The sequence below is a fragment of the Pogona vitticeps genome, chromosome 6 (assembly GCF_051106095.1).
Source record: "Pogona vitticeps strain Pit_001003342236 chromosome 6, PviZW2.1, whole genome shotgun sequence".
In the NCBI taxonomy this organism is placed as follows: Eukaryota; Metazoa; Chordata; class Lepidosauria; order Squamata; family Agamidae; genus Pogona; species Pogona vitticeps.
This window is the reverse complement of record NC_135788.1, coordinates 82,055,046-82,068,973: the sequence shown is the minus strand read 5'-3', so window position 1 is coordinate 82,068,973 and position 13,928 is coordinate 82,055,046. Positions and strand designations below refer to the sequence as shown.

Below are 13,928 nucleotides of genomic sequence, written 5' to 3'. Positions count from 1 at the left end.
CATACTGAGGGAATGGTAAGAGTTTCCGTGAGAAAAGTGAGAAATCAATCCATCAATCAATCAGTCAATCAAACAACTTGTCCAAATTCTATTGATACTACATCACGGCCAGGGTGAAGAAATCATTGCTACTCCCCCCCCCCCGCACACACACACACACACACACACACACACACACACACAGTAATATTGCCCTCGGCTGTCAGAAACGCGACCCACGCGCCTGTGCATTTGCACACTCCTCCCTGGGCACCCCCGTCCCTCGAGGGACATCAGGCGGTGACATTCGGGGAAACCAAGATGCCCCGGCCTCCGCCCGCGCTAGAAAGTCCCCCTTCTCAAGATCAGAAGAAACGGACGTCTCTAGTATGGGCGCGTAATCCACACTGCGCCTGCTCAAAGGTCACTTTAATCTCTCTTGATTTGAAAATACCACCCAGGTTTGGAAACCTTAGCTTTGTGACCAGACCAGATGGGCGGGATATAAATAAAATAAAATAAAATAAAGGTGTAAAAAAAATCAATCAAGGGAGGCGTAATCGCGCTTGTGATTCTTCCTGATACCTCGTGTGGTTAAGTGCATCTACCTATGAACTCTTGATCAAGAGCAAGCATTATGACTAAGTGAATGTATACATAAGCGGGGGATTCCCAACAACTGGTGTTCCCATGCTCCAGCAACCAGGATCCCCCGTAGCAGAGAAGCATTGGTGAGAGCGCCTCTGACGTGTCGGGCATTTTATTAGTTTCAGAGGACCAAAGCCCCTTCGATGCACTCCTCCTGCTCTCCATCCCTCCACCCCACCCACCCTTTGGTCAGGAAGCACCGGCAGCGGCGTGTGTGTGTGTGTGTGTGTGTGTGTGTGTGTGTGTGTGTGTGTGTGTGTGTGTGTGTGTGTGTGTGTGTGTGTGTGTGTGTGTGTGTATGTGGAACAGAATCTTACCCGCGTGACGTCAAAAAGCTTCCCGGTGACGTCGCGCCCGCTGTTGTGCTGAGATGTCTCCTCCCCCCTCCCCCCAGTAGGGCCAGGACAATGCTGGAGGTGATCAGTGTCGGGCTTGGGGAGAAGCCGGCAGCCAGCACACTCCGGGCTGCAGCCCTATTACCAACTACATACGGGGCTAGACCGAAAGTTGAAACCATGGGGAAGAATAAAGGTGAGGGACTGGGCTGCTGGAAAGATCCCACTGGTTATGGTGGGAAAGCGGGAGGGAAAGAATCAGTCCTGTAGGGACACTGTTACTCAGCCGGTAATAGCAGAATGGCTGGCTGGATAACTACCCTGAGTTCGCTACCCTGAGAGTTCAATTCCCATTGTGTTTTCCTGAGAAGAACCAGCCTGTGTAGTTTTGGGCAAGCTGCTCAATCCCAAAAGAAGAGTACAGTAAACTACTCTTGAGTATGCTACATCTAGAAAAACCCTTGGAAAGGGTTGCCATCAGTTGGAATCAACTGGGCAACACATTATTATTTATACTGGAGTAGAACCTACATAATGTGGAGTAGTGGACAGAGTTAGGGACTGTGAATCAGGCGAGCTGAGTTTGACTCACCGGGTGTCTCTCTCACTTATACTGAAAGCCCCATTAGGGTCTCTGTACAGTAAGTCAGTTCTGACCTGATGGCACAGAACAGCAAGAAAGGACCTTCATGGACACGTCGGAGGCAACAACACTAGCAAGGTGTAGTAGCCAAAGTGTTAGGACAGGGCTTAGGCTGTGGTGAGCAAGAACTGTTTTGGCATTTTTGCCTGGAGGACTAAAATGTATTTTATTTAAATCCATACAGATAGATACATAATGTTGTAGTGGCACTTGCTATGAACCCTGCAGACTCCTTTGCCTAGGCACACCCAGCTTTTAATTCCTCGACCAACCTTGCGACCCCTTATCAGGAGAAAAGTGGCCTGTAAACGAGACAAATAAATAAATAAGTAATTCGAAACTCAGCCATGACTTTCTGTGGATAACTTTGGTCCATTAATTGTGCTAAATCCAATTGCCAGTCCAACTCAAGTAGAGCCATTGAGGGGATAGGGTTTGTTTAGCCAACAGTTGCATGCTTCATTCATGGATCGGAATGAATAGACACTTACAATTTGATTTAGCTGTTTGTCTCTGAATTTAACTTGCCTCAGCGGACTTGTGAGGATACAGCTAGTGGAACAGGTTCAGACCCTAGTGGACCAAGAAACCTGGGTTCAATTCCCACCCACCCATGAAAACTCACTGGGGTGTGGCATTAGTGAAACTGCTTCTTAAATATTTCACAAACCTACCCTATTGAGTACCTTATTACGTTTTCCATAAGTCAGAAGTAACTTGATGGCAGATAACACAACACACGTAGAATATTACCCTCTAATCCTTGATGCTGACATGGCTTCTCTTCGTAGTCATGGGGGGGGGGGGAGAGGTAGATGAACAGATACCAGCTGAAAGTACAATTTATTCTTGGGCAGATTCATGGCCCTAACAGTTATGTGACAAATCTGGATCTGGGAGAATCCTGGCACAACTTGATCCTGGCCACCTCAGGGCACTGATGATGTCTGTAGCAAGGAAGCAAGTGATTTCAGCAGATTGTGTCATTCCAGAGACAAATTAAGGAAGCCAATAGTACTGGAATGGAAAGTCACCCGCATAAGCTGTATATTTCTGGCTATACAATTATTGCTATGGAATCATAAAACATGCAGCAGCAGTCCTGTGTCATTGCATGGTTTGATTTAAGAGGAGTTCTAGAAAGAGATTGGGAGCTGGAAGAGAATAATGTAGTGTGATCAATAAGATCTCACCTTATGTTAACAGCATACATATGCTTCTGCATTCATAAGGTGCTTCCACTGCTCCATATATATGTCACATTTCCTGCCTTTGCCTTGACATTCTTAAAGAGTTTTGCATGTCTGTTGAGTTTATACAGTAGAAACTAGCCAGTGAGATAGGAAAGGTAGACTGGGGATTTGTAGGAGACAGTCAGAACTTAGAGTCAACACTTTTTCTGGCTCAGAGGATACATTTGCAAGAGGACTCCTGTTTACAACATATTTCCCTCAAATTATCTTTCTTCTGTTTTACAGGAAGCTGGAGAAAATTTTTCTGCTGTGCTGGCCCACCAGAAACTCAGTCTACAACATGGTAAGTTGCCCTGCCCTCCAGTGTCCTAATTGAATTAATTGGAACCTTATATTTTAGAAGCTTGCCCCAGACATAGAATTAATGACACAGTGCTACAGATAAAGGGTTATGTGAGTGCACCAACTGTGTATTTTTTTAGCCAGTTGATTATGGGTGAAATCATTTAAGAAATCACAAAAACGAAAGACTCCTCTTTTGTTATAGTTGTATGGGGAGAGTTTGTGAATGAGAGATAAGTAATTTCTTTGGGGGGGCATCAGGAATGAAACAGAGCCTGCATTAACCACTTGCACATAGAGCAAGATCCGTTAAGCTGGAAAAATATCTAAATTTGAAGTTATTTACTCTGCACTATTTGAGTAGGACTGACTCCCTAAAGCAGTGGTCCCCAGCCTTGGGCCTCCAGATGTTCTTGGACTTCAACTCCCAGAAATCCTGGCGAGCAGAGGTGGTGTTGAAGGCTTCTGGGAGTTGTAGTCCAAGAACATCTGGAGGCCTAAGGTTGGGGACCATTGCCCTAAAGGAAGCCACAGGCTTGAGTTTAAAAAAGCTAATCAGCCGCCTAGAGTGGTCGAAATGACTAGATAGGCGGGGTATAAATACAATAAATAAAATAAATAAATAAAAATTTGAAGGCAGGACATTTTGGAGATTGCTCATTCATAGGGTCACCATGAGTCAGAAGCGAGTAGACAGCACATAACAACAATTTTTTTTTGGGGGGGGGGACTCTTGAGCTGCATTATGACACATGTTTTCACAGCCTGAAAACTCAAATCAGACACCATGGTACTAAGCGCCGTGTATATGTGACCACAATAATAAAGCAGAGAGTTCACGATGGTATTACTTGTATAATTTCAGATTGTATTCTGCACAGCAAGTGAGTTCCTATTTGTGTCCTGTGAACTGATTCATCATATACCATTTAAATTGCCATAGCTTTCTCTAAAAGAGCCTACGAATTGAGATTTAGAATGAGTGCTTAAAATTGTAAGCAGTTCACAGAAGTATAATATTCCGGGAAGAAATCATTGTTATTAGACCAAATTAAGTCTGTAGTATATGTACATCACAATACAGATATTTAAATGGAATATTATGTGTGAAAGAGTCACAAAATAGAAGAACATACTTTGTAGGTTATATCCCTATCTTACACAGTGAGAACCTACACAGTAAAAGTAGTCTAAGATTACATCAAGACAGTCTGGGTTGTTTTTTCTGTGGTGGCGCCATGGTGTCCTACGTACAGTTTTGACACCATGGATGTTCCTTGACTGTAGAAGATTATGAATCAAGTGGAGCCGTGTATGCATGTTTAATGTTAACTGCCATGAAACACTTTTTTGTTCATTATGCCCCTTGACTATGAATATTATTTGCATATTGTTGTTACTGGATTCCAGTTCTGCAAGCAACCTCATTCAGAAGCCATCAGCTTTCCCTAACCACTAGTTTATGAATGATAAGATGGGACAAAATTTCATGCCCCACACAGTTATGCCGTACAGTTCCTGTCTCCTTCCTGCATTTTGTGTACTGTTGAAAGAAGGTACAGTAGGACCCCCATATCTGGTGGGTATTGGTTCCATGGTACCTGTAGATATTGAAAACTATGGATAATAGTGAATGCTATATATATAGCATGGTAAAAATAAAACAAGAGAAAGGATTTCCATATGCATTACCAGAACTGGCCACCAGAGGGTGCCAGGGACCACGCCATGTGTTCTCCACTAACACATATTCACAGATGGCCTCTAGCTCCATCTGGTGGCCTGTTATGGCAATACATGTGAAAATAGTTTTTTCTGGATCTTTTTCTTTTAATATTTTTAATATTTTCAGACTGTGGATAAATGAAACCATGGATACTGATCCCATGGATACCGAGGTCCTACTGTATTAATAGAGTGTTTATTATTCCAGTATTGAGTGGATGCCATTCTGTTTTCAGCGATCAAGGAACTTATCTTCCTGTTGTTGTTGATTTTTCATTCAAATGTAATATAGCCTGATCATTTCTGGAATGTGCCAGCTGTGTTTACATACATGCACACACACACACACACTAACACTGGAGGTTTTCTTAATCTTCAGGTTTGCAGTAATCATTTTCAGTGTAGAAAAGATACATCAAAATGTCTATATGTTTCAAAATGCAAAAGGAGATGGCTTCATTCATAATCTAATTTCTTCACAGTTAGTTAGAAAACAATTTCCTGAACAGAATTTTTTCTTCTCATAATCCTTGTATGCTTGAAATCTCCAATATGCTTTAAAATCCTGGTACAGTGGTGCCTCACAAGATGAATTTAATTTGTTCCACGGTTAATATTGTCTTGCGAAAAATTCATCTTGCAAAACGCGTTTTCCCATAGGAATGCATTGAAATCTAATTAATGCGTTCCTATGGGCAAAAAAAGTCAGAACAAAGTCAAATTTGATTTACAAAGGGTTTATTAAGTGCTCTTTAAAGCCATACATATTGTGCAGATGATTTAAAAATGTTCAATCAAAAAACTTTAACTTTTTGAACATCATAGAAAAACATTTTAAAAATCAGCAAACATGAGGCAGGAACAAAAAATGGAAAACATTCTTCTTGCGAAGCATGGCCATAGGCACTTGCGATTCATCAGCCCCCCATTGCCAAAACCATTTGTCTTGCGAGTTTTTTGTCCTGCAAGGCATTTGTCTTGCAAGGTACCATTGTATCTGGTAAAATGGAATTTTATTCCATTTTACTGTGAGCTGTCCAGAGTAGACGTTGTCTAAATGGGCAGGATACAAATCTAACAAACAAACAAACAAACAAACAAACAAACAAACAAACAAACAAACAAACAAACAAACAAACAAACAAACAAACAAACAAACAAACAAACAAATATTATTGGCTGTCTACGAACCACTGATTCTTTCTTCCTGTCTGTCTGTGCATCAGTTTATCTTTCTACTGATCTATTGTCTTTATGTATTACAGTCTGCATATCAGTGAATCTGATTCCTCCAAGCCTCTGTCTGAGCCAGAGCCGTCAGAACCAGAGCCAGAGCAGGACCAGGTAATCATCTTCTGGTTCAGGGGAAAGGTCTGGATGAAGATACGGGGTTCCTCTCCAAATGTGGAAGGCAGGTCTTATTTTGAACATGATGTAGGCAGTTACGTCTTTTCCTCAAGCTTCTCTTTGTTCCCAAATAGGAGGGAGAAGAAGATGAAGACGTATACGTTGAAGCTGGGTCGCAAACGTCTACAACTGAAATCCCAGAAGGGAACAGATGGCGGTGGTCACGGTTACATAGAGAAGTTGAGCTGCAAACCTCAACGGTTTTGTTACCTGCTGCAGAGATAGAGTCATCTTCTGAGGCGGATGTTCAGGTTCAGACCTCTTTTTCGAGCATCCCAAGGGAAGTGGAGGCCCAGGCGCAAACCTCGTTTCTCTCCCTGCGATGTCCAACCCCATTTCAAAACGATGCCCACGCACAAACCTCCTTTGCTGAATTACGAGGTGTCTCGAAGGCTGAAGCTCAGCTGCAAACATCATTGTTGTCGTTACTCGGAGAAAGGGAAGCCCAGGTCCAAACATCACTATCATCATTACCTAGAGAAATAGAAGCCCAGGTCCAAACGTCACTGCCTTCCTTATCAGGAGAGAGAGAAGCCCAAATCCAAACATCGCTGTCTTCGTTACCTGAGGAGAAGGAGGCGCAGATTCAAACGTCACTGCCTTCCTTATCAGGAGAGAGAGAAGCCCAAATCCAAACGTCACTGTCTTCGTTACCTGAAGGGAAGGAGGCGCAGATTCAAACATCACTACTTTCATTACCGGGAGAAAGAGAAGCCCAAATGCAAACGTCACTGTCTTCATTACCTGAAGGGAAGGAGGCGCAGGTCCAAACCTCTTTTGCTTCGTTACCAGAAAGAAAGTCTGCAGCCTCTTTGGGAGGTTACCCTCAGGGGCAATCCTCCTATGTGGAATTATTAGAGAAGATTGCCTCTTTGCCAGGCTTTCTGGAGGCGCAGATGCAAACCTCTAAAATCAGTGTACCGGCACCTTCGGAAGCACACATCCAAGTGCAAACATCATTTTCAGATTATATGTCAGAAAAGGAGGAGACCTCTTCCATTGGAACAGAGCCCCCGAGTAAGATTTCTCCTCAGTCATCCGCAAGCTCGTTGTTCCCCTTATATGTTGACACTGAGGTGCAGACGTTACCTGTGGAAATACCGCCTGGGAACGACTGGCGTTCTGCACGATTGCAGGCTGAGGCCCAGGTGCAGACATCCTTTACTTCAGTACTGGAGGAGCTTGGAGATCTCATTGAGGCACAGCACTCGAAGCGCGATATCGAGAAAGAACAGGCAGTGGCAAGCGAGCTGCAAGTCCCTTTTTTCATAGAAGAGAAGTCTCTCATGCCGGAACTGATTGAAACTGCTATACAAACATCGGACACTTTGCTTCGGGAATGGGACAAGTGGCGTTCATTACAGACACCACAAGCTATGGCGCAGGTCCAAACATCTACCATTGAACTGCTGAAGAAGCTTTCTTTGCTATCTCGGATTGAGTGCATGGAAGCAGCTTCTCGTACCGAATTACTAAAGAAAGCATCTTCTCTGTCAGTGGCCGAATTTCCAAGTCATGAAGTAATGAGGAAGGCTTCTTCTTGGTCAGACTCTGGATCTCAAGGCCAGTTGTCGAATCATGAGCTGCTGAAGAAGCGTCCTTCTTCGGCACAAGTACTTGCAACCTCAGGGTCTGACCTTACAACCTCCTCATCGAAAAGGAAGAGCCAAATGCAAACATCTGACCTAGAACTAATTAAGAAGCTCTCTTCTGTGTCACATATGGAACCCCAGGAGAAAGCATCAGACGTTGTTTTCCAAAAGTACTCGACGTTGTCAGTGAATGATGGTGGAGATGAACATCAGAAGGCAACGATGGAAGGAACCGAGTGTATCACTCCACCGGAAATGATAGAAGCTCCGATCCGCAAGTGTTACTATGAGCTTCCAGAAGTCCAAACATCAGCCCCCCAAGCTTCAGTCCAAAAAGAACCTCTTTGGTCTGCAGTGGTTGATAGTGGGGTACAAACATCATATGTTGAAGTACCATTCGGAAATAGGTGGCGGGCCTCACGTCTGCAGGCTGAAGCCGAGGTGCAAACTGTGGGGCTTGAATTGCCAGTGGAAGAAACAGAATTTTGCCCCCAAGCACAGAACAACACTGGGGCACAAACTTCCTTGCTTGAAATATGGCAAGCCAGAGACTTGGCCGATGCCCAGATGCAAACTTCTGACTTTGACATGATCAAAAAAGTGCAGTCTCCTCCTCCACTAGTGGTTGATAGCCAGGCACAGACATCATTGTTTGACCTTTGGAAAGCGGAAGAACAAACTGATGCCCAAATGCAGACCTCGCTAGATGAGTTGCAGATCATTAAGTCTCTTCCCATCGAACAAATTGACAGGTTGGTGCAGACTTCCTTCATGGATATATGGAGGGCAAAAGAACTGAGTAACGTGCGACAGCAGACTTCCCTGAAGGAGTTACTGGAACCAGAAGTCGAGTATTCTCCCCGCTTCCAAACTGACTTGGGAGTGCAGACATCTTTGACAACCGTATGGAGGAAAAAAGAGATAACTGATACCCAGGCCCAAGCCTCATTGTCTGAATTATTGGAATCCAAAGAAGAACTTCCTCTGGTGTCACAAATTGATGCTCAGGTGCAAACCTCAAATTCTGAAATGGCTGTGGGAGATTCATGGAGGAGCCCCTGTTCGCATGCTGATGTTCAACAGCAGACTTCGTTGGAACTGGAAGATGAACTGGACAATTCTCCTCCCACATCGCAAATGGATATCCAGGTGCAAACCTCCCTTCTTGACATATGGAAAGCAAAGGAACTCCGTCACGCCAAGTTACAGACTTCTTGGATGGATTTGCCAGGATCCACCAAAGAACCCCCACTCCCACTGCAGTGTGAAAGCCCAGTTTTATACCCTGAGCCAGGATCTCCTCCCCTGGCCCAAACTGACACCCAGGTGCAGACCTCCTCCCTTGACATATGGAAGACAAAACGGATCAGTGATGCTGAAATTCAAACTTCTCTGAGCTATTTGCCACAAGGTACTGAGGAACTCTCTCTGCAATCACAGAAAGAGAGTCCAGTCCAACCAGCCATGCCTGGCTCAGCAGATGTCCCAGATGAAAGTCTTCCTCTACCCCAAATCGATTCTAAGCAGCAAACAGTGCCTGATATGCCGAAAGAATTTAGAGATCCTCCATCCCCATCAGAAACTAAAGTGCAAAGAGAACAACCAGTTGATGCCGAGGTGCAGACTTCCCTGAGCAGTTTGCCAAGTGCCACAGTTATATCTCCTGTTCCATCAGCCACGGCTGTGTCTCCTGCTCCGTCACGCTCAGCTGTGTCTCCTGCTCCATCACGCTCAGCTGTGTCTCCTGCTCCATCACGCTCAGCTGTTTCTCCTGCTCCGTCAGCCACAGCTGTGTCTCCTGCTCCATCACGCTCAGCTGTTTCTTCTGCTCCATCAGCCACAGCTGTGTCTCCTGTTCCATCACACTCAGCTGTGTCTCCTGCTCCATCACGCTCAGCTGTGTCTCCTGCTCTGTCAGCCACGGCTGTGTCTCCTGCTTTGTCAGCCACGGCTGTGTCTCCTGTTCCATCAGCCACAGCTGTGTCTCCTGCTCCATCAGCCACGGATGTGTCTCCTGCTCCATCAGCCACGGCTGTGTCTCCTGCTCCATCAGCCACGGCTGTGTCTCCTGCTCTGTCAGCCACGGCTGTGTCTCCTGCTCCATCAGCCACAGCTGTGTCTCCTGCTCCATCAGCCACGGCTGTGTCTCCTGCTCCATCAGCCACGGCTGTGTCTCCTGCTCCGTCAGCCACAGCTGTGTCTTCTGCTCCATCAGCCACAGCTGTGTCTCCTGCTCCATCAGGCACTGCAGTGCCTCCTGTCACTTCAGGCATATCGCACATGGCTGTGTCCCCCGTCCCATCCCAAACAGCTCCATCTCTTATCCCGTCAAATATAGCTATGTCCCCAGTTCCATCACGAACTGCCAGCCCAATGCGACCACCGACACCTGCATCTCCATATTCACATATGGACTCTGCTGCCCCAGTGGAGAAAGGTGCTCCAGTGGAAAAATCATTGCTCGAACTGTGGACAACAAGGGAGGAAGCAGAGGTTCAGATGCAAACTGCCAAACTTGGTCTGTCCTTTGAGGAAAATTTGCTTTTATTCCCAAAGCTAATAGAGAGCCGCGAGAAAATGGAAGATGTTAAGCCATCAGAAAGAAGGAAGGTGGACAAGGTTTCAAAAGCAAAGTCAAAAGCTCCTGTATTTACTGAAGCCCAGGTTCAAACCTCTTACGTTGAATTACCCCAGGGAAAGAAATGGCGTTCGTCTCGCTTATGTACAGAGGCCCAGGTGCAAACTTCATTTCCTGACCTCCATGTGAAAGACAGGGCCCCGACTTTGCATGATCACATAGCACCGAGAAGGTAAGGAAAAGAAGACTGCTCTGCTCTAAACTGTTGTTGCACGTTTCTCTCCTTGCTGTGGTACATCTCACCTATGCCACTGGATGTGGACCCTCCTCCCCCGTGAGAGGAGCGGGTTTTGGCTGTGGCAACACATTGAACATTTAAAATGTTCTGTGTGCCTCTGGGTCCCAGCCTAACTACAGGAGGAAACATCTAACCTTCCCTTCAGTCCCAAACTGGCTAGGGAATCTGAACTTCACAGTTGTTTCTGAGCCTTGTTGACATCAAATTCCCAGCTCTGGCGAAGTGTGTAGGATCCTCCCGGTAAGCAAAGATGGGAAAAGTTACGTTTTTGGAGGAAAATGTCCAGAATCCTGCACCCAGTATGGACAGTGGCTGTACTGTCTGGTTTGTTCTGGGAGTTGTAGTAACCAAGAGCAACTTTCCCATCTCTGCAAGTAAGCTATTGAACCATTGTGAAGCTCAGGAAATGGTAGCATTCCTTCCTCTATTTCTAGCCTCGCTGAAGCTCAGTGTGTGGTTTGGATTAAACCTTTTTCTTATTTATTTATTTATTTATTTTTACAATATTTTTCAGCTGCACCATTACCAGTGGCTTCTGTGCTTCTTCAGGAGTTAGAGAAGGATAGGTTTTTTTTTTTTTTTGCTTAAGATTTAATTTTAAATTGTACTATGGGTGTGCATTGTTGAAAATGCTGGAAAGAACACCCAAATACCTAGTTTATCCATCTCCAGGCTTGAATGGTACAGGTCAATATCAAGCACATGGGCACTTGCCTGTCAGTTCTTGTTCTGAATAGCTTTATTACAGTGCTAAATACCTATGTGAAAGAAGAAGACTATGCTGAAAATTACCCTTGTATACCTTCATACGTTTTGGGCTTGCTCATCATTTGATAGTCCATGGTCATCCACCCAGTGTTGTGAGTGAGAAGGGATCTGAATTCCTATCTTGCGAATCTGAGTCCAAAGCACTATAACTCCACAGCAGTGGTCCCCAACTTTGGGCCTCTAGATGTTCTTGGACTACAACTCCCAGAAGCCCTCACCACCACCTCTGCTGGCCAGGATTTCTGGGAGTTGAAATCCAAGAACATCTGGAGGCCCAAGGTTGGAGACCACTGCTCCACAGCCTCAGATAATAAGTTTTAAAAATTGTTTTTGACAGACTCCCAGTCTGTTCTGAATTTCTGGGTCTTTTTAAAGTAAACAAAACTGAATCTGGGTTATATGGCAAAAAGATAGGCATTTTAGAGACAATCAGGAAGATGGTAGAGGTGTCAAGGATTCCAGTTTTGGTTTTGGAGGCTGGTTTCTACTTTCAAACTACAGCAGTTGTTTCCTATTTTCTTCCTCCCCCCCTTAATCATTCCACTGAGCCAGAAAAAAAACTCAACAACTGATGAACTGTTTTAGCCGTTGTAACTACTGTTGTCTGCATATTCAAATATGAAAAGTTTAATTTTTCCCTTTTTTCCTCCCTTTCCCTCGTATTACAGAACACAAAAAGGACCAAAGCGAGCTGCTCCAGTATCTGTGCATTTACATGTAAAGATGTCTCCAAAGCGTCGAACTAGCAATGAAAAAAAATAGTGAATTCTTGAATTTAAAGGAATAAAAGATTACGAAATACCACAAACATAAAGATGGACTCTTTCTTTAAATAGTGTGAAAGCCCAGGAGGTTTTGAAGGAATGCGAAGAGCAATTGCTGCGAATCAATAGTTGAAATCCTGTTGCATGACTCTGTGTGTGCAATGGTGACGACAGCAAATTGCCCACTAATCAAAAGCTTCCTTTGGCACTTCTGGGGCGTGGGTGATCTTAACTGGCAGTAAAATGCTGCTGATATTACCACCATTGTACACATGGAAATGTACAACAGGATTTCAACTGTTAAAACAAAGCTGCCGAAAGGAACCTAGAAAAGAAGAACTGGAACACACTCAATACTGATAGAAGCATACACTGAGATCCTGATGTTATGCTGTTTAAGGCTGATGATGGTATCAGCTGCATGACTTTTCTTTTATAAACCATATATTTTTATATATGTTATATTTTCATCATCTAAAGTCTCTTATTATTATTATTATTATTATTATTATTATTATTATTATTATTATTATTATTATTATTATTATTATTATTATTATTATTATTATTATTATTATTACTGTTCTTTCTGGATTTAAAATAACAGTTTTGCGATTTAGTGAACATTAGATTAAGAAACTGAAATATCAATTCCCAACAGTCAGTTTCATCTATATCATTTTGCAGTTGATCTTGTAGTTACAAAATAAAGGATGAAATCCGGTAGTGAAACTTATGTGGCAGTGGTTTCTTGGAAATTTAAAACTTCTGGCCCTTTCCCAAAGTTTTGGAGACTTCTTTGGGATCCCTTTTGCACTGGGGAACCTGTTGGGGAGTGGTGAGATGGGATCTTTAATTTCTGAAAATCAATGCCACTGATGGTTTTACTGGCAGTGGTGAATTTTGGAAATTGGAGACGTCTTTCTAGTCTTGCTATCCACAAAGGCTTCTGCACAATGAAAGGGATCTCAAAGGAGCCTCAAGTCCTGAGTAGGTGAGGGATGGGAAATTTTTACTTTCCAAAAATTTGCCCCAGCTGATGATATCAGCTTTATGCAACGCAACAGGATTTCAGCTACTGCTTGGAAGTAACAGATTATAAATCATAATGTTGCCTCAGTACTCTCTGGGACGTGGTGGCTCTGTGGGTTAAACCGCAGAAGCCTCTGTCCTGTAAGGTCTATAGATCTGCAGCTGTAAGATTGAATCCACGTGATGGAGTGAGCTCCCGTTGCTTGTCCCAGCTCCCGCCAACCTAGCAGTTCGAAAGCATGTAAAAATGCGAGTAGATAAATAGGGACCACCTCGGTGGGAAGGTAACAGCATTCCATGTTTAAGTCACACTGGCCATGTGACCACGGAAGATTGTCTTCGGACAAATGCTGGCTCTATGGCTTGGAAACAGGGATTAGCACCGCCCCCTAGAGTTGAACACGACTGGACAAATTGTCAAGGGGAACCTTTACTTTTACCTTTACTGGGACGTTACATAATGCAAAAAATTCTTAAACCGAAACATGGTTTGCCATAGGAGTGGGGGCGGCGCTATAAACCTCCAGGCACAATGCATCCTGGGGAAACTTCCTTCATACTGCAGAAAAAAATCGTAAACTGAGACATTATTTTCAATGGATTTTCGTTCATAAACCGAAAATT

General features: G+C 44.1%; 1 protein-coding gene across 1 annotated transcript; it reads left to right on the top strand.

Annotated features, from left to right (window-relative positions):
- Window positions 1-726: 726 nt before the first annotated feature.
- LOC140708388 (uncharacterized) lies at window positions 727-12,322 on the top strand. Its single transcript, XM_078377665.1, has 5 exons — window positions 727-1,158; window positions 3,084-3,141; window positions 6,131-6,209; window positions 6,347-10,674; window positions 12,177-12,322. The coding sequence occupies exons 1-5, from the start codon at window positions 771-773 to the stop codon at window positions 12,268-12,270; spliced, it is 4,947 nt and encodes a 1,648-aa protein (XP_078233791.1). The 5' UTR covers window positions 727-770; the 3' UTR covers window positions 12,271-12,322.
- The last annotated feature ends 1,606 nt before the right edge of the window (window positions 12,323-13,928 follow it).

Bases quoted from the DNA above. Each gene is read 5' to 3' on its own strand.
- LOC140708388 (XM_078377665.1), top strand. From the start codon at position 771: ATGCACTCCTCCTGCTCTCCATCCCTCCACCCCACCCACCCTTTGGTC. The intron at 3,142-6,130 runs GTAAGTTGCCCT...TATGTATTACAG, and splicing joins GAAACTCAGTCTACAACATG to TCTGCATATCAGTGAATCTG. The intron at 10,675-12,176 runs GTAAGGAAAAGA...CTCGTATTACAG, and splicing joins GATCACATAGCACCGAGAAG to AACACAAAAAGGACCAAAGC.